The 18,954-nt window shown below is 41.1% G+C and overlaps 1 protein-coding gene across 2 annotated transcripts in view; it reads right to left on the reverse strand.

Moving 5' to 3' along the window:
• Positions 1 to 18,954, reverse strand: part of IPP (intracisternal A particle-promoted polypeptide) — a 49,203-nt gene that overhangs the window by 7,562 nt on the left and 22,687 nt on the right. The window contains exons 6-8 of one of the 2 annotated variants that reach the window (XM_050798786.1): positions 16,466 to 16,603; positions 13,355 to 13,477; positions 10,361 to 10,581 (exon numbers count right to left, since the gene is read on the reverse strand). In XM_050798786.1, coding sequence (XP_050654743.1) covers positions 10,361 to 10,581; positions 13,355 to 13,477; positions 16,466 to 16,603 — 482 coding nt within the window. The remainder of the gene's footprint in view (positions 1 to 10,360; positions 10,582 to 13,354; positions 13,478 to 16,465; positions 16,604 to 18,954) is intronic. The other variant, XM_050798796.1, reaches the window with a different exon arrangement.

The raw sequence follows: 18,954 nt of genomic DNA on the forward strand, positions 1-18,954 counted from the left end.
TAAAGGTCCTAACAAGTAATTAGGAGAGCAAAGAGCAAGCAGCCTGGTAATGGGAGAACAGATTATCAATCTTTAAATAAAGCATATGATGAACAAAGGTTTTTAAATCATAAATAGTGAAGACTGATTATTCATCAATGCTAGAAAGTAAATTTTTAAGGACAGTACCCAAATAGGTACTAGGATAGTGCCATCACATTATAAACAGTTAGTGTACGTTTGCTGATGTGAACTTAAGTAAGATTATGAAATACTAAACCAGGGACAATTCTTTGAAAGTGAAGGACCAGATTAAATTTGAAAGCTATTTGATCATCTGAAATTATAGAGCACATCACAAAGCTGACATAACTGAAAAAATACTTATATTTTAAAAGATAAATACATTCTCAAGAAGATCCATTTCGGGTTAAGATAAATTAGGATAATTTAGGTTATGTTTATAATTAGGGAGAACCTTTGCTTTCCCGCAAAATGCCCCTTGACAATAACAAAGGGACCTTAGGACTCATCCTATATTGTTCCTCTTTCATTTCTACCAGTGTATTACAACTACAGTTTAACTTTTAAATTTTTATTACTTTATTTTTAACTGACATGTTCTCATCTAATTTGATTTTTATCCTCTGTTACCTCTAAAAAAAAAAAAAGCTCTGTAAGACTACTAACATGTTTTACATTATCTTTTCTGGATTTGTAATGCAAATTGTTAGTAGGTAGTCAATAATAATAAAATTTCATATTTATGCATAAAAACCAAGGTAACACATTGTTGTTGTTGTTGTTATTATTACTCGAGACGGAGTCTTACTCTGTCGCCGAGGCTGAAGTGCAGTGGCATGATCTTGGCTCACTGCAACCTCTGCCTCTTGGGTTGGAGCAATTCTCCTGCTTCAGCCTCCCAAGTTACTAGGATTACAGGTGTGCACCACCACTCCCAGCTAATTTTTGTATTTTTAGTAGAGACAGGGTTTCACCATGTTGGCCAGGCTGGTCTTGAACTCCTGATTTCAGGTGATCCACTCACCTCAGCCTCCCAAAGTGCTGTGATTACAGGCGTAAGCCACCGCACCCGGCCGGTAATAATTATTAATAAGACTTAATTTGAAACTAAAATCTATTCATTTCAAAGCCATATAGAAAAATTCGCGCCGGGCGCGGTGGCTCAAGCCTGTAATCCCAGCACTTTGGGAGGCCGAGACGGGCGGATCACGAGGTCAGGAGATCGAGACCATCCTGGCTAACACCGTGAAACCCCGTCTCTACTAAAAATACAAAAAAAAAAAAAAAACTAGCCGGGCGAGGTGGCGGGCGCCTGTAGTCCCAGCTACTCCGGAGGCTGAGGCAGGAGAATGGCCTAAACCCGGGAGGCGGAGCTTGCAGTGAGCTGAGATCCGGCCACTGCACTCCAGCCTGGGCGACAGAGCAAGACTCCGTCTCAAAAAAAAAAAAAAAAAAAAAAAAAAAAAAAATTCGCAACAGAAAGTGCCCTCAAAAAGTTCACTTTCTGTATCAGATAAACCCAAATAGGATCATGGAGAAAGGAATTTAAAAATGTCACCAAAGTTTAAAACTTGTCAGAAATGAGAATCAAAATCCTTATGCTTTACAACAAGACATGAAAGTCCATTTTTGCCACTTCAACATTGTACTGGTGGTTCTAGCTAGGGTAATGAGGGGAAAACAATGAAATAAAATGCATCTAGTTTTAATCCAGATTTAAGAAGAAGTAAAACAATCTTTTTTTTGTTTTGTTTTAAAGACCAGGTCTTACTCTGTGGCCCAGGCTGGAGTGCAGTGGTGCAATCATTACTTACTACATCCTTGACCTTCCTGGGCTCAGGTGATCCTCCCACCTCAGCCTTCTGAGGAGCTGGGACTACAGGCGTGCACAACCACACCTGGCTAATTTTCATATTTTTTAAAGAGACACGGTTTTCACCATGTTGCCCAGGCTGGTCTGAACTCCTGGGCTCAAGTGATCTACCCACCTCGGCCTCCCAAGGTGCTGGGATTACAGGTTTAAGTCACTGCACCCAGCCAACAATATTTACAGATGGTAGGATCTCGTATTTAGAAAATCCTAAGGAATCCACCAAAAAAAAAAATAAGACTATGAGTGCAGCAAGGTCGCAGAATAAATTGTATTTCTACACACTAGCAATGGACAATCTGAATATGAAATTAATAAAACAATTTATAACAGCATTAAAAGGAATAAAATACTTCTGAATAAATTTTAACCAAAAAAGTACACGAAACTGAAAATTATAAAACATTGTTGAAACAATCTGAAGACCTAACTAAAAGGAAAGACATCCTATGGTGAATCAAAAGACTTATTAATAATGTTAAGTTGCTGATACTCTCCAAATTGATCTCAAATTCAATGCAATCGCTGTCAAAAACCCATTTGGCTTCTCTGCAGGAACTGACAAGCTGATCCTAAAATGCATATGAAATTCAAGTTACCCAGGAGAGCCAAACAAATTTTTAAATGATCCAATTTGAAGGACTCACACTTTCTGATTTCAAAACTTACTACAATGCTGTAATAAGACAGTGTGGTACTGGCAAAAGGATAGAGAGACATACAGATAAATGAACAGAATAGAAAGCTCAGAAATAAACCTTCACATATATGGTCAACTGATTTTCAATAAAGGTGAAAATTCAATTCAAGACAATTCAATGGGGGAAAGAACAGTGTTTTTAATCAGTGATGCAGTGATGCTGGGACAACTGGATACCCAAATACAAAAGAATGAGGGTGGATCTCTCCTCACATCACATACAAAATTAAACCAAAATGTATCAAAGACCTAAATACAAAAATTAAAACTATAAAACTCTCAGAAAAAAGCATAGCTGTAAGTTCTTATGACCTTGGATTAAGCAATGCTTTTAGTTATAACAAAAGCACAAGTAACAAAAGAACAAAACAAATTGGACATCAAAATTTAAATTTTTATACTTGAATACCATCAAGAAAGTGAAGAAAACACACATAATGGGAGAAAAAATTTGCGAATTATATATTTGACAAAGGACTTGCACCTAGATTATATTATTATTATTATTATTTGAAACGGAGTCTCACTTTGTCACCCAGGTTGGAGTGCAGTGGCATGATCTCGGCTCACTGCAAGCTCCGCCTCCCAGGTTCAAGTCATTCTCCTGCCTCAGCCTCCTGAGTAGCTGAGACTACAGGCACCCGCCACCACGCCCCGTTATTTTTTTTTTTTTTTTGTCTTTTTAGTAGAGACGGGGCCTTCCTTTTTTTTGAGATGGAGTCTTGCTCTGTCACCCAGGCTGGAGGGCTCACTGTAAGCTCCGCCTCCCGGGTTCATGCTATTCTCCTGCCTCAGCCTCCCGAGTAGCTGGGACTACAGGCACCCGCCACCACGACAGGCTAATTTTTTTTGTATTTTTAGTAGAGACGGGGTTTCACCGTGTTAGCTGGGATGGTCACGATCTGACCTAGTGATCCACCTGCCTCAGCCTCCCAAAGTGTTGGGATTACAGGCATGAGCCACCACGCCCAGCAGAACTCTTACAACTCAATAATGAAAAGACAATTCAATTTTAAAACAGATAAATTGAATAGATGTTTCTTCAAAGAAGATAAACAGGTGACCAAAAACCACATGAAAAGATGCTTAACAATCAGGGAAATGCAAATCAAAACCACAATGAGATACCCATTTATACCTACTAGAACAGCTATAAAAGAAAAACTAAATAATAACAAGCATTGGATGTGAAGAAACTGGAACCCTTAGACACTGATGGTGGTTATGTAAAATGTTGTAGATACTTTAGGAAACAGTCTGGGATTCCCTAAAAAGGTTAAACACAGATGGGTGCAGTGGCTCACGCCTGTAATCCTGGCACTTTGGGAGACCCAAAGATCACCTGAGGTCAGGAGTTCAAGATCAGCTTGGTCAACATGGTGAAACCCTGTTTCTACTAAAAATAAAAAATTAGCCAGGTGTGGTGATGCACACCTGTAATCCTAGCTACTAGAGAGGCTGAGGCAGGATGATCATTTGAACCCCTGAGGTGGAGGTTGCGGTGAGCCGAGATCACCACTGCAGTCCAGCCTAGGCAACAAGAGCGAAACTCCGTCTCCAAAAAAAAAACACACACAAAAAAAACAAAAAACAAACAAACGAAAAAAGATTAAATACAGTCATTATGTGACCCAGCAATTCTACTCCTAGGTATATGCCCAAGAGAAATGAAAACACATGTCTACACAAAAACTTGTATGTAAAACTTCATAGTACCATTGTTTGTAATAGCCAAAAAGCAGAAACAACCAAAATGTTTGGTCAGTGAATTATATTTCAATAAAACTGTTAAAACTCTCCTACTTAAAAAAAAAAAAAAAAAACTTAAAAAAATTTTTTGTTTTGAGATGGAGTCTTGCTCTATTGCCCACGCTAGAGTACAGTTGGGTAATCTCAACTCATTGCAACCTCTGCCTCCCAGGTTCAAGCAATTCTTCTGACTCAGCCTCCCAAGTAGCTGGGATTATAGGCCACCATCATGCCCAGCAAATTTTTGTATTTTCAGTAAAGTCGGGCTTTCACTATGTTGGCCAGGCCGGTCTCGAACTCCTGACCTCAAGTGATCCACCAGCTTCAGCCTCCCAAACTGCTGGGATTACAGATGTGAGCCACTGCACCTGGTCAAAAGTTTTGAAGGTTTTACTAACTATAAGTGGCATTAAAAATCATAAAATTAAAATAAGACTAAACCTTATTTCTCAAAATTTGTTCCCTGAAACACTTCCACAAGATATTCTGCAAATATCCACAGAACAAAGCAAGGGTGGTGTGTTCAAGTGAATGTGAGAGACTTGACATAAAGATTCATAAAGTACATTATATTCTGTAAAGAAGTCCGGTGGTAAAGAAACTAATTTAACCTGGTTTAACCCAGATTTCCCTTAATATAGTTGACCAGGGAAACTCAAATTACTCAATTCCTATTAACAGCGCAAAAAATTAGTATTCCATGGAAAGTAATTTAGAAAAAGTTGGCCTAACCTGTAAGTCTAGGGCATAACACACTTTGTACTTCACTCTCACAGCACTTAACATATTATAACATAACCAACTATTTATTTCTCATATTCCCCACTGCAATGTAGCCTCCTTGAGAGCAGTGGCTGTATATGTTGAGTTTGTCCTTGTTTCTGCCTGGCATAGTGTCTGATCCATATTTACATACTGAGAAGTCTGTATTTGTGAATGAATAAATGAACTAATGAACAAATACATGACAGAACAGTGACCCAATGAAGATGCAACGTCCTGTCCCCTACCTTTCTCTTCTCTTATTATAAGTATAATTGTGTCAACCTAGGAACTGAGGGAATGAGGGAACACTGGGGAATTCACCCAGGCAGTGACTGGATGGGTAATGCATGGAGATGTTAGGTGGAGAAGACAGCTGGTATCATAAGAAAATTGGCGGCCGGGCGCGGTGGCTCAAGCCTGTAATCCCAGCACTTTGGGAGGCCGAGGTGGGCGGATCACAAGGTCAGGAGATCGAGACCACAGTGAAACCCCGTCTCTACTAAAAATACAAAAAATTAGCCAGGCGCGGTGGCGGGCGCCTGTAGTCCCAGCTACTCAGGAGGCTGAGGCAGGAGAATGGCGGGAACCCGGGAGGCGGAGCTTGCAGTGAGCCGAGATCGCGCCACTGCACTCCAGCCTGGGCAACAGCGTGAGACTCCGTCTCAAAAAAAAAAAAAAAAAAAAAAAAAAAAAGAAAATTGGCTTCATTTAGCAAATAAGTAAATTGAATGAATAAATAAATATATTGAGGATAATGGAAGCAAAGTCTTTTTTTTTTTTTTGAGACAGAGTCTTGCTCTGTTGCCCAGGCTGGAGTGCAGTGGTGTGATCTCGGCTCACTGCAGCCTCAGCCTCCTGGGTTCAAGCGATTCTCCTGCCTCAGCCTCCGGAGTAGCTGGGATTATAGGCGCCCGCCACCATGCTCAGCTAATTTTTGTAATTTTAGTAAAGACTGGGTTTCACCATGTTAGCCAAGCTGGTCCCGAACTCCTGACCTAGTGATCCACCCGCCTTGGCGTCCCCAAGTGCTGGGATTACAGACGTGAGCCACCGTGCCTGGCGGAAGCAAAGTCTTTAACTGACAGAAAAGGTATTTACAACATGGAAAGGGAGAAGGCCTGAAAAAACCTGGTGTACTAGAATTGGAGCTATCATTATGAACTCATGGTTTTACAATATAAATGCACAAATAGATATAGAAATATTTACAGATAAATCTGTGTGTGAAACCCTATTTACATACATACATTTCCTAGCTTTGTTTACTGAGGGTGGCTATGAGGTAGAAGGTGGTGACTCAACTCCAGACAAGATTGAAGACTAGCTGAAACAGGGAAGAGGTGAAAGCAACTCTCTGTAAGACACACTCACCAGTGCCCTGTCAGTTTACCATTGCCAATGGCAACACCCAGAAGTGACTGTCCTCTTCCGTGGCAACAACCCAGAAGCACTACCTTTTTTCTAGAAAATTCTGAATAACTCACCCCTTAATTTTCACATAAGTTAAAGTAGGTATAAATGACTGCAGAACTGCCCCTGAGCTGCTACTCTCAACACACTGTCTATAGAGTAGTCCCACTCTGCAGTAGTTACAGAGTTGTAACATTGCCACCTCAATAAGATTGTTTTCTTCTACCACCAGCTTGCTCTTAAATTCCATCCTGAGCAAGGCCAAGAACATTCCTGGGCTAAGCCCAATTTGGGGCTCTCCTGCCCTGCTACAGCTAGAAGCAGCAACATTCCTGGGCTAAGCCCAATTTGGAGCTCTCCTGCCCTGCTACAGCTAGAAGCAGCAACATCCAAGTAGCATTTAGTACTCTAAGTGTGTACATCTTGGTTTCTAAATACTGTCCTTCACCAAAAGGAAATAAGGCTTCTTGAAGAAATGGCTGATTCCAGGGCTAAAGCAGAAAAAGTATAAGATAAGCTGAAAATACTCCTGCCAGAAAATAAAGAAATGCTGAATGAATGATAGCAATGTATCAAAAGGACACAGGAGGGATTTCCATTTCCAGACAAAAATAGATCAATTGTTACCAAACTTGCCCTCCTACCCTAAAGACCTAGAAAACTAGATAAAACATGAAACAAAACTTTTAGGCATTAGGCCAGAAGCGGTGGTGGCTCACGCCTATAATGCCAGCACTTTGGGAGGTTGAGGTGGGCAGATCACTTGAGGTCAGGAGTTTGAGACCAGCTGGCCAACGTGGCAAAACTCCTGACCTCATATGATCCACCCGCCTCTATCTCCCAAAGTGCTAGATTACAGGCATTAGCCACTGTGCTTGGCCAAAGTATATTTTTGTAAGTTCCTTACTTTCAAGTGATACAGTATGATATTGTAGATTTGATACACTAAAAATACATAATGTAAACCTGTGATATTATTAAGTACATAGCCTTCAACCCGTTTCCTGGCATACAACTCCTAACATCCTGAGAATATCCACAGTGATGCCTTTTTGTTTGCTAATGTTGACTGATGGCTGGAAGCCCATAGTTAGCTTCAGAATTAGGGATGCTCACCAGAAAGACCAAGGCATGATTATAGAATTAGAACTTTCAGTCCCACCCTGACTTCCGGAGAGGGGAGAGGAGCTGAAGGTTAAGTGGATGCCCAATGATATAATCAATCATGTCTATATAATGAAGCCTCCAGAAAAACCAGCCCAGACATGGGGGCTCACACCTGTAATCCCAGCACTTTGGGAGGCCGAGGGAGATCAAGACCATCCTGGCCAACATGGTGAAACCCCGTCTATACTAAAAATACAAAAATTAGCTGGACATGGTGGCGTGTGCCTGTAGTCCCAGCTACTTGGGAGGCTGAAGCAGGAGAATTGCTTGAACCCAGGAGGCGGAGGCTGCAGTCAGCCTAGATCGTGCCATTTCACTCCAGCCTAGTGACAGAGCAAGACTCCGTCTAAAAAACAAAAACAAAGAAACAACAACAACAACAACAAACCCAAAAGGACTGAGTTTGGAGAACTTCCTGATAGTTGAACACCTGGCGGTTCTTAGAGGGTGGCATAACCAGAGAGGTCACAGAAGTACCATGCCATTCCCCCATACCTCCCCATATGCATCTCTTCATCTGTATCCTTTGCAATATCTCTTATAATAACCTGGTAAACATAAGTAAGTGTTTCCGTGAGTTCTGTGAGCCACTCTAGCAAATTAATTGACTCCAAAGAGGGTGTTGTGAGAACCCCAACTTGGAGCCAGTTGGTGAGAAGTTCCAGAGGCCTGGACTTGGAATAGTGCCTGAAGGAGGGGGCAGTCTTGGGGACTGAGCCCTCAACCTGTGGGGTCTGAGGCTATCTCCAGGTAGACAGTATCAGAATTTAACTGAATTCGAGGACACCTAGCTGGTATCTGCTGCTTGATGTGTAGGGGAAAACCCACACACATTTAGTCACAGAAGTTTTCTGTGTTGATGATTGTTGTGACGTGAGATCAGAGTAGAAAACATGTTGAGTATGTTTTTTCCACCCACAAAACCCTAAAGTAATCACCAAGAAAAAAGGTGAAGAAATACAGCTAACTAGACAATAAAGGAGATAAAATTCTATGGGATACTACAACAATCAATATAAAGACAAAAAGAAGAAAAAAGAATCAAAGAATGGATTTCATAAACAGAAAACAAATGACAAGGCCATTTTTATATTTTAATATAAATGCTAACTAATTAAAAGGCAACATATCAAAATATGTGGGATGAAGTTAAAGCAGTGCTCAAAGAGAATTTATAGTTTGTATTATAGAAAAAGGAAGGTCTAAAATCAATCATCTAAGCTTCCACTTTAAGACTCTAGAAAAAGGCCAGGCACGGTTGTTCAAGCCTGTAATCCCAGCTCTTTGGGAGGCCGAGACGGGCGGATCACGAGGTCAGGAGATCGAGACCATCCTGGCTAACACGGTGAAACCCTGTCTCTACTAAAAAGAATACAAAAAACTAGCCGGGCGAGGTGGCGGGCGCCTGTAGTCCTAGCTACTCGGGAGGCTGAGGCAGGAGAATGGCGTGAACCTGGGAGGCGGAGCTTGCAGTGAGCCCAGATCATGCCACTGCACTCCAGCCTGGGCAACAGATTGAGACTCCGTCTCAAAAAAAAAAAAAAAAAAATCTAGAAAAAAAGAGAGCTGAGATTGTTGGGATTTGGGGAGTGCAGTGGCTCCCAAAGATCTGTAATGCCAGTGGTTTGGGATGCCAAGGAAGGATAATCACTTAAGACCAGGAGTCTGAGATCAGTCTGGGTTACATAGCGAGACCCTAACCCTAGGAAAAAAAAAAAAAATCAGCCAGGTGCAGTGGCTCATGCCTGTAATCCCAGCACTTTGGGAGGCTGAGGCAGGCGGATCACCTGATGTTGGGAGTTCGAAACCAGCCTGACCAACATAGAGAAACCCCATCTCCACTAAAAATACAAAATTAGACAGGTATGGTGGTGCATGCCCAAAATCCCAGCTACTCAGGAGGTTGAGGCAGGAGAATTGCTTGAACCCAGGAGGCAGAGGTTGCAGCGAGGCGAGATTGTGCCACTGCACTCCAGCCTGGGCAACAAAAGCAAAACTCCGTCTCAAAAAAAAAAAAAAAAAATTACTCTTGAGCGAGGGTCTCTCACTGTTACCGAGGTTGGAGCACAATGGCTTGATCACAGCTCACTGCAGCCTTGACTTCCTAGGCTCAAGTGATCCTCTCACCTGAGCCCCCTGAGTAGCTAGAACCACAGGTGCATACCACCATGCCCGACTAATTTTGTTATTTATTATACAGACAGTCTCACTATGTTGTTCAGGCTGGTCTTGAACTCCTGGGCTCAAGCTATCCTCTCATCTTGGCTTCCCAAAGTGCTGGGATTACAGGCATGAGCCACCACGCCCAGCAGTACAAGAAAAAGTTTTTTTAAATTAACTGGGCAGGAGTTCAATGTTACAGTGAGCTATGATTATATCAGTGCTCTCCAGCATGTGCAACAGAGCAAGACCCTGTCTCTTAAAAAATTAAAAAATAAATAAATAACCTAGAAAAAGAAGAGCAAACTCAATCAAAAACAAATAGGAAAAAGGAAAAAATAAGAACAGAAATCAATAAAACAAAACTGACAACAGAAGAAAAGCAATGACACCAAAAGTTTCTTCTTTGGAAAGAAAAAAGGGAAAAAAAATCCACAAATGATCAATATCATGAGTGAAAGAAAGTGCATCACCACAGATCTTACAGACATTAAAAGAATACCAGGATACTAAACATCTGAAATCATCCAACCTACCTCTTCAAAGGAATATTTTTCTACAGTATGAAGAGCATCTTGGGTCTCATTCCATCCTCCAATAGAATAGATGCAGTCATTGAGTGCAGCCACACCAAGATATGCTCTCCTGGTTCCCATTGGAGGAAGTGGAGACCAACGCTTAGAAAGTGGATCATAGACTTCAAAAGAACGAAGCTCTATTCCTTCATTGCTGATGCCCCCAATTACATAAATTAAACCTGGAAGTGGAATATTTTTGCTCAGATGCTACAGAAAGTGAGATACAAATAGTGATGAAAAGTAATGATTGTGATCTGTTTCCTATGCTGATGCTATGTTTAATCTAGGGCTTACAATTTTATTTAAGAGAGAAAATCAACTTTGTCAAGTTTATCACCTCACTATTCAGCAAGTTGTAAAAAATTAGTGGAACTAATTTAAAATAGCATTGAGTTTTCAAAGAACTTGAAATAATCTGTCAGCTGAGGATTTTCTATCTAATTATCTGCTTGGTGATCTCAGGTTCCAGATCCACCCACAGATAAAACAGGAAAGGAAAATGGATTTTTTTTTTCCCTAAAAAATGTTATGCACTTAAGCTGGGAATTACACGGCCCTCTTTAGTGACAGCCTATCTGTTGCTCAGATGGACATAAAGTAGGGAATTTAAATTTAAATAGTATGTGGCTAAATTAAGGTATCAGAATCAATTACTACAGTACACAGCTGGGTGTAGTGGTTCACAATCCCAGCACTTTGGGAGGCCAGGGAAGGCGAATCACTTGAGCTTGAGACCAACCTGGGCAAAAAATACAAAAAATACAAAATTAGTCAGGCATGATGGTGTGTGCCTGCAGTCCCAGCTACTCAGGCAACTGAGGTGGGAGGATGGCTTGAGTCTGGGAGGCAGAGGTTGCAATGAGCCAAGATTGCACCACTGCACTCCACCCTGGGCAACAGAGTCAGAACTTGTCTCAAAAAACAAAAACAAAAACAATTACTACAGTAAAATATAATGTAATTTACATAAAATTTCCTTATAAACTCTGGCAATCTACAATTATTTTTGAATCTGTAGTGTTGTACTTCATCTTCTAAAGTGAGGAGTTACAAAGAATTATATTTTACGACATGTGGGCTAGGCTGGGTGCAGTGGATCATGCCTGTAATCCCAGCACTTTAGGAGAACAAGGCGGGCGGATCACGAGGTCAGGAGATTGTGACCATCCTGGTTAACATGGTGAAACCCTGTCTCTACTAAAACACAAAAAATTTGCCAGGTGTGGCGGGTGCCTGTAGTCCCAGCTACTCCGGAGACTGAGGCAGGAGAATGGTGTGAACCCGAGAGGCGGAGCCTGCACTGAGCCGAGATCGCACCACTGCACTCCAGCCTGGGTGACAGAGCGAGACTCCATCTCAAAAAACAAAAAACAAAAAACCAAAAAAAAAAAGAAAAAAGAAATGTGGGCTAAATGTTAGTATAGTAAACCTGGGTTTTAGTTCCAGCCTTGCCAGTAACCAGCTATGAGAAAAGACAACTCACAACCTTCCTGATCTTCAGCTTCCTCATCTATAACTTAAAGAAGTTGAAATAGGTAAGTTCAAAGATTCCTTTCTAGGTAGCTCTATGATTTTAGATGGAATGATAAAAATAATAAATATAAAACAACGAGGAGACATGATATTAAACAGTAAGATATAGTCTGCACCACATAATTTGCTAATAGAAATCAGAGAAGGTTGGCCGGGCGCGGTGGCTCAAGCCTGTAATCCCAGCACTTTGGGAGGCCGAGGCGGGTGGATCACGAGGTCAGGAGATCGAGACTATCCTGGCTAACTTGGTGAAACCCCGTCTCTACTAAAAATACAAAAAACTAGCCGGGCGTGGTGGCGGGCACCTGTAGTCCCAGCTACTTGGGAGGCTGAGGCGGGAGAATGGCGTGAACCCGGGAGGCGGAGCTTGCAGTGAGCCGAGATCAGGCCACTGCACTCCAGCCTGGGAGACACAGCGAGACTCCGTCTCAAAAAAAAAAAAAAAAAAAAAAAAAAAAGGAAATCAGAGAAGGTAACCACAAAGCAGAAGGAAGTTGACCAGATTAGGCTGTCATATAACAATGGGAAAGCTGCTTCCTTCTCCACAGGTGCATATAAATCAGCTCTCCAATCCTAGACAGAATCAGGTTCTAGTTAAAACATCTTACTATCTAACTCTCAGAGTATAGTAGACAATCAAAATAATGTTTGTATACCACTTTAATATGCAACATATAATTATTTAAATCTGTCACAGGATTATATGCTATGTGAACTGAATCACAATGTACTTTGTAGAAAAAAATGCTAAAGAAGCCTATAGAGACCATGAAAACAATTTATTTTTATTTATTTTTTGAGACAGAGTTTCACTGTTACCCAGGCTGCAGTACAGTGGCACCATCTCACTCACTGCAACCTCCACCTCCTGGGTTCAAACAATTATCCTGCCTCAGCCTCCCTAGTAGCTGGGATTACAGGAGTGTGGTACCGTGCCCAGCTAATTTTTGTATTTTTAGTAGAAATGAGGTTTCACCACATTGGCCAGGCTGGTCTCGAACTCCTAACCTCAGATGATCCTACTGCCTCAGCCTCCCAAAGTGCTGGGATTATAGGCATGAGCCACCACGCCCCAAAATTGTTTCTGATACTCTCTCCCTACTTAGAAATATTTACTTAGATGTTCATGGGAGAGAAAAGACAATAACAGATAACACTTCCAATGCTTATTGTGCTAGTCAGATATTCCTGCTTACTTGCAATTTTTAATGATAGCCTTGTTTATTTTGAAAAAATCAATTATTTTGGCAATACAGAAATAAAAGTCAACGATAGGAGGTAAAAACCAGAACTTCTATGCTGCTAGTATCAGTCATTCAATACCAACAGATCTAAAATATACTTTTGTGAAAATAAGGCCTCAAACTCAAAGTTTTTCAGAACTACATTTTGAGGAAAAATATTTTATAAAGTGATTACCTTGCATTTCACAGCACCCAAAGTAGTAGCGTGACACAGCCATGTTACCAACTACTTCCCATTTATTTTCATCAGGATCAAATCTTTCAATGGTGTTCCCTATCTCAGCTCCAACCCATCCACCTGTAATGAAACAGAAAAATGTTCATTTCTGGGATAAAAGAATCTTATTTATGACAAAGACCTTACAAAACATCTAAACCAATTATTTCATATTATAGATATCACATGAACCAAAGAGGTTATCTGTTCCACGATCCCATGAAAAAGTTAGAATTTGACCACGAGTAGAACTCAGGTCCTTGCATAACTGATGCTCTTTTGAGAAAAAAAAAAAAAGAATTCAAGTCTTTTAACTCCCTATTTTTCACTAAAGACTAAAACAAAACAAAACAAAGAAAGCCCCAAAACTTCAATATATTGCATGGAAAAGACAGTATTTTGCAAAACTACCTTTTGAAATGACTTCTGGCTATTCAGAATGTTTATCCTAATCAAGGCCAGCTCTGAGCCTAATCAGAGCATACTGTGTATTTGGTTAATTTCAGGAACTTCAAAAAGGCCCTTTATCCCCACAATAACATTTTCTTAACACTCTCTAATTCTTTTTTTTTTTTTTTTGAGATGGAGTCTTGCTCAGTAGCCCAGGCTGGAGTGCAGTGGCCAGATCTCAGCTCACTGCAAGCTCCGCCTCCCAGGTTTTACCCCATTCTCCTGCCTCAGCCTCCCGAGTAGCGGGGAATACAGGCGCCCGCCACCTCGCCCAATTAATTTTTTGTATTTTTTAGTAGAGACGGGGTTTCACCATGTTAGCCAGGATGGTCTCGATCTCCTGACCTCGTGATCCACCCGTCTTGGCCTCCCAAAGTGCTGGGATTACAGGCTTGAGCTACGGTGCCCGGCCCTTTTTTTTTTTTTTTTTGAGATGGAGTCTCGCTCTGTCATCCAGGCTGGAGTGCAGTGGTGCAGTCTCAGCTCAGGCTCACTGCAAGCTCCGCCTCCCGGGTTCAAGCCATTCTCCTGCCTCAGCCTCCCGAGTAGCTAGGACTACAGGCGCCGGCCACCACGCCCAGCTAATTCTTTTTGTATTTTTAGTAGAGACAGGGTTTCACCGTGTTAGCCAGGATGGTCTTGATCTCCTGACTTTGTGATCCGCCCGCCTCAGCCTCCCAAAGTGCTGGGACTACAGGCTGTGAGCCACCGCACCCGGCCAACACCCTCCAATTCTTAAAGTTGAAAATATTTTTTCCCACAATTAACTGAAAAATGCAGATACTTATGGAGGTAATAAAATATAATAGATTACATTCACCTTAAGGTAACTCATATTTTTTGCACAATAGGTTTGGATGAGGGGAAGACACTAAGTTACAGTGAATTGAAGGAGTGACAAGGAGAAAATAAGGGAGGCTGAGAGCTATGTCAACTTATAACTTTCCCTAGGAACAACCTTGATTGTAACATTTGTTACACAGATATTCAAAGTAGAATAGCTCATAATCATTCACTACATCTACAAGAATAAAAATATAGTACAGAACTTCCTTGTGATATATTTAATTTTTTGGCATCTGTTTTCTTATATTAAACATAATTAGGCCACTATGCAGAGTGCTAAAAATGTTATACACTTAATTAAAATAATGAGATTTAACTACTCAGCTAAAGTACTGCACTGGATGTCTCATCTATATTTTATCTCCAGTAATACAATTTTGAGGATAAGAATTTAAAGAGCTGGCAAGCACATCTACAGCATACAGTAGCTCCAGAGATACCTGCAGAAGAATGTGTATGACTAGCAGTTTGGTCAGCCAGCCAACTGGGCACCCTCCTCCAACCCCTCCAACCCCTGACCCCCTGACCCCTACCTACACCTTCCCCTAAGACCTTGCCCAGCCTCCAGAGTATATAGACTAAAGCCAGTTGGTTTTTTTTTTTTTTTTTGAGACGGAGTCTCGCTCTACCGCCCAGGCTGGAGTGCAGTGGCCGGATCTCAGCTCACTGCAAGCTCCGCCTCCCGGGTTTACGCCATTCTCCTGCCTCAGCCTCCCGAGCAGTTGGGACTACAGGCGCCTGCCACCGCGCCCGGCTAGTTTTTTGTATTTTTTTAGTAGAGACGGGGTTTCACCGTGTTAGCCAGGATGGTCTCGATCTCCTGACCTCGTGATCCGCCCGTCTCGGCCTCCCAAAGTGCTGGGACTACAGGCTTGAGCCACCGCGCCCGGCCAAGCCAGTTGGTTTTTAAAAAAAGAATGTAAAGAGCTGAAAAGAGGAAAAGAACATCTCTAAAGTCATCAGAACCCAACAATTTAAATAATATTAGCTATCTACAAACATTTCATATTCTCACTTCTTTGTGGGATCTAAAAATCAAAACAATTGAACTCATGGAGACAGAGAGTAGAAGGATGGTTACCAGAGGCTGGGAAGGGTAGTGTAGTGGGGGTGGGGAGGCAGGAGGTGGGCATAGTTAATGAATTTGAATAAAAACAAAAAGGAAGAATGAATAAGACCCAGTATTTGATAGCGCAATAGGGTGACTATAGTCAATAATAATTTAATTGTACATTTTTTTTTTTTTTTTTTTTTTTTGAGACGGAGTCTCGCTCTGTCGCCGGGGCTGGAGCGCAGTGGCCGGATCTCAGCTCACTGCAAGCTCCGCCTCCCGGGTTTACGCCATTCTCCTGCCTCAGCCTCCTGTGTAGCTGGGACTACAGGCGCCCGCCACCTCGCCCAGCTAGTTTTTTGTATTTTTTTAGTAGAGACGGGGTTTCACCGTGTTCGCCAGGATGGTCTCGATCTCCTGACCTCGTGATCTGCCCGTCTCGGCCTCCCAAAGTGCTGGGATTACAGGCTTGAGCCACCGCGCCCGGCTTAATTGTACATTTAAAAATAACTAGAAGAGTATAACTGGATTGTTTATAACACAAAGGATAAATACTTGAGGAGATGGATATCCCATTTTACGTGATGTTATTATTACACATTATGTGCCTGTATCTCATGTGCCCCATAAATATATATACCTATTATGTATCCACAAAAATGAAAATTAAAAATAAATACATAAATAATATTAGCTATCTTTAAACTGAACAGCATAATTACCCAAAGCATAGATAGCCCCATAACACACACACACTCCTAAGCCACAGCGAGGATGATTCATCGAAGCTACAGTTGTCCACTGTTTAGTAACTGGATCATAGCATTCAGTACAATCAAAAATCATTGAATCCTTTTCACCTGAGTTAAATAAAAGAGACATATATTAGAAAGTTTAGTAATGCTAAGAGACTAGCACCATAATACAATATTCAGTAGTATTCCCTATTGTCAAAAATTCAACCATTATGTCTGATTTTATACTATTCATTTGCCTGTCAAGCATTATTTTGAATCTAGAGCACTGTCATTTATTAAAGCCCACTTATGAAACAGGCACAATTTTCCTATTATCTATTTTTACCACCCAAACAATCCATGTAATGTTTTAGGATACAATTTGCATTTTAATACTTCTATATTTTTTTTCATATAGTAGTTTGGGTGGCTGGCCCTGGTACAATTTGAGTTTTAATGTAATCCTTTCCTAACAACAAACAGAAAATGAATTTTTTTTTTTTTTGAGACAGAGTCTCGCTCTGTCGCCCAGGCTGGAGTGCAATGGTGCAATCTCGGCTCACTGCAAGCTCCGCCTCCTGGTTCACACCATTCTCCTGCTCAGCCTCCCGAGTAGCTGGGACTACAGGCGCCCACCACCTCACCCGGCTAATTTTTTGTATTTTTAGTAGAGACAGGGTTTCACCATGTTAGCCAGGATGGTCTCCATCTCTTGACCTTGTGATCCGCCCACCTCGGCCTCCCAAAGTGCTGGGATTACAGGCGTGAGCCACTGCGCCCAGCCTAAAAATGAAAAAATTTTAAAAAGATACCCAAATTTTCTTTTTTTTAAAATTTATTTATTTATTTATTTTTAGAGACAGAGTCTGGCTCTGTCACCCAGGCTAGAGTGCAGTGGCACAATCATCGCTCACTGAAGCTTTGAACTCCTGGACTCAAGTCATCCTCCTGCCTCAGCCTCCCAAGTAGCTAGGACTATAAGCATGTGCCACCATGTCCAGCTAATTTAGAATTTTAAAATAAGATATTTAGGAGTAAATCTAACCAAAGATTATGCAATGCCTCTATGGATAACATTTTAAAATATTACTTAAAGTTTTAAATTATGGAACATCTAAATAAATGAAGAGATGAATAATGTTCATGAATTATAAGAGTCAATGTATCATGAAGATTTTCCTATTTAAAAATAAGAGTCAATGTAAAGATGATAGTTATCCCCATATTGATTTATAGATTTAATGTATTCCCAATCAAAAAAATCCATTTTTTAACCGATTTGACAAACTGATTCTAAACTTTATATAGAAGTACAAAGAGCCTAGAAGAGCCACGCATTCTCGGAAAAAAATAAGGAGAAACAGTCCCATCATATATCAAGACATATAACAAAGCTATAGTAATTAAAAAAGGGATAGACAGAAACTAATGGAACAGAAAAGAAATTCTAGAACAGAGACATACATATGATTGCTTGATAGAAGATAGAGTTAGCACTACAGAGCAGTGGGGAAACAACAATCTTTCATGCTAGGATAATGGATTATACATCGAGAGGAAAATGAAACTAATGCCTTACTGCATATTATCCATAAAAACTAAATTCCAGGAAGATTACTGACATAAATGTGAATGGAAAAACTATAAAACTGTATAAAACAATGAAGGTATAGGTCCTTATGATGTTGGAGTAGGGAAAGATGTCTCAAATAAGATGCAAGAAACATTAACCATACAGGGAAAAAAATAAGAGATTTGACTACACTAAAATTAAAAATATCTGTTCATCAAAGGATTCCATAAAGAGAGTAAAAGATGAAGCAGCAGAGTAGGAGAAGATATTTATAGCACATATGACTTTATGAGGGCCTAGAATCCTGAATATAAACAAAATTCCTATTGTACAGAAAATAGTTAACATAGCAGGCCTAAAAATGCCTGTCCTTAGAAAGGCCTATTTGGCGGCCGGGCACGATGGCTCACACCTGTAATCCCAGCACTTTGGGAGGCTGAGGTGGGCGGATCACAAGGTGAAGAGATCGAGACCATCCTGGCTAACACTGTGAAACCCCATCTCTACCAAAAATACAAAAAATTAGCCGGGCGTGGTGGCGGGCGCCTGTAGTCCCAGCTACTCAGGAGGCTGGGGCAGGAGAATGGCGTGAACCCGGGAGGTGGAGCTTGCAGTAAGCCGAGACAGCGCCACTGCACTCCAGCCTGGGCGACAGAGCGAGACTCTGTCTCAAAAAAAAGAAAAGAAAGGCCTACTTGGAAGGTTGATCCTTTGCTGGAATCTGGGAATATGGCTGGTTAACAGTTCCCTCCACTGATACAAAATTTTCCCAAAATGGTAAGAGTGGCTCACTGTGCTTGAACTGTACAAACAATGTGATTTATGCTGAACATACGCTTTCCTTCTGAGGGTCTGGGATTTTGGTATGTGCTAGGAAGAAAGAGGCTATGTGATCAGCTGC

The sequence above is a fragment of the Macaca thibetana genome, chromosome 1 (genome assembly GCF_024542745.1).
Source record: "Macaca thibetana thibetana isolate TM-01 chromosome 1, ASM2454274v1, whole genome shotgun sequence".
NCBI classification, from domain to species: domain Eukaryota; kingdom Metazoa; phylum Chordata; class Mammalia; order Primates; family Cercopithecidae; genus Macaca; species Macaca thibetana.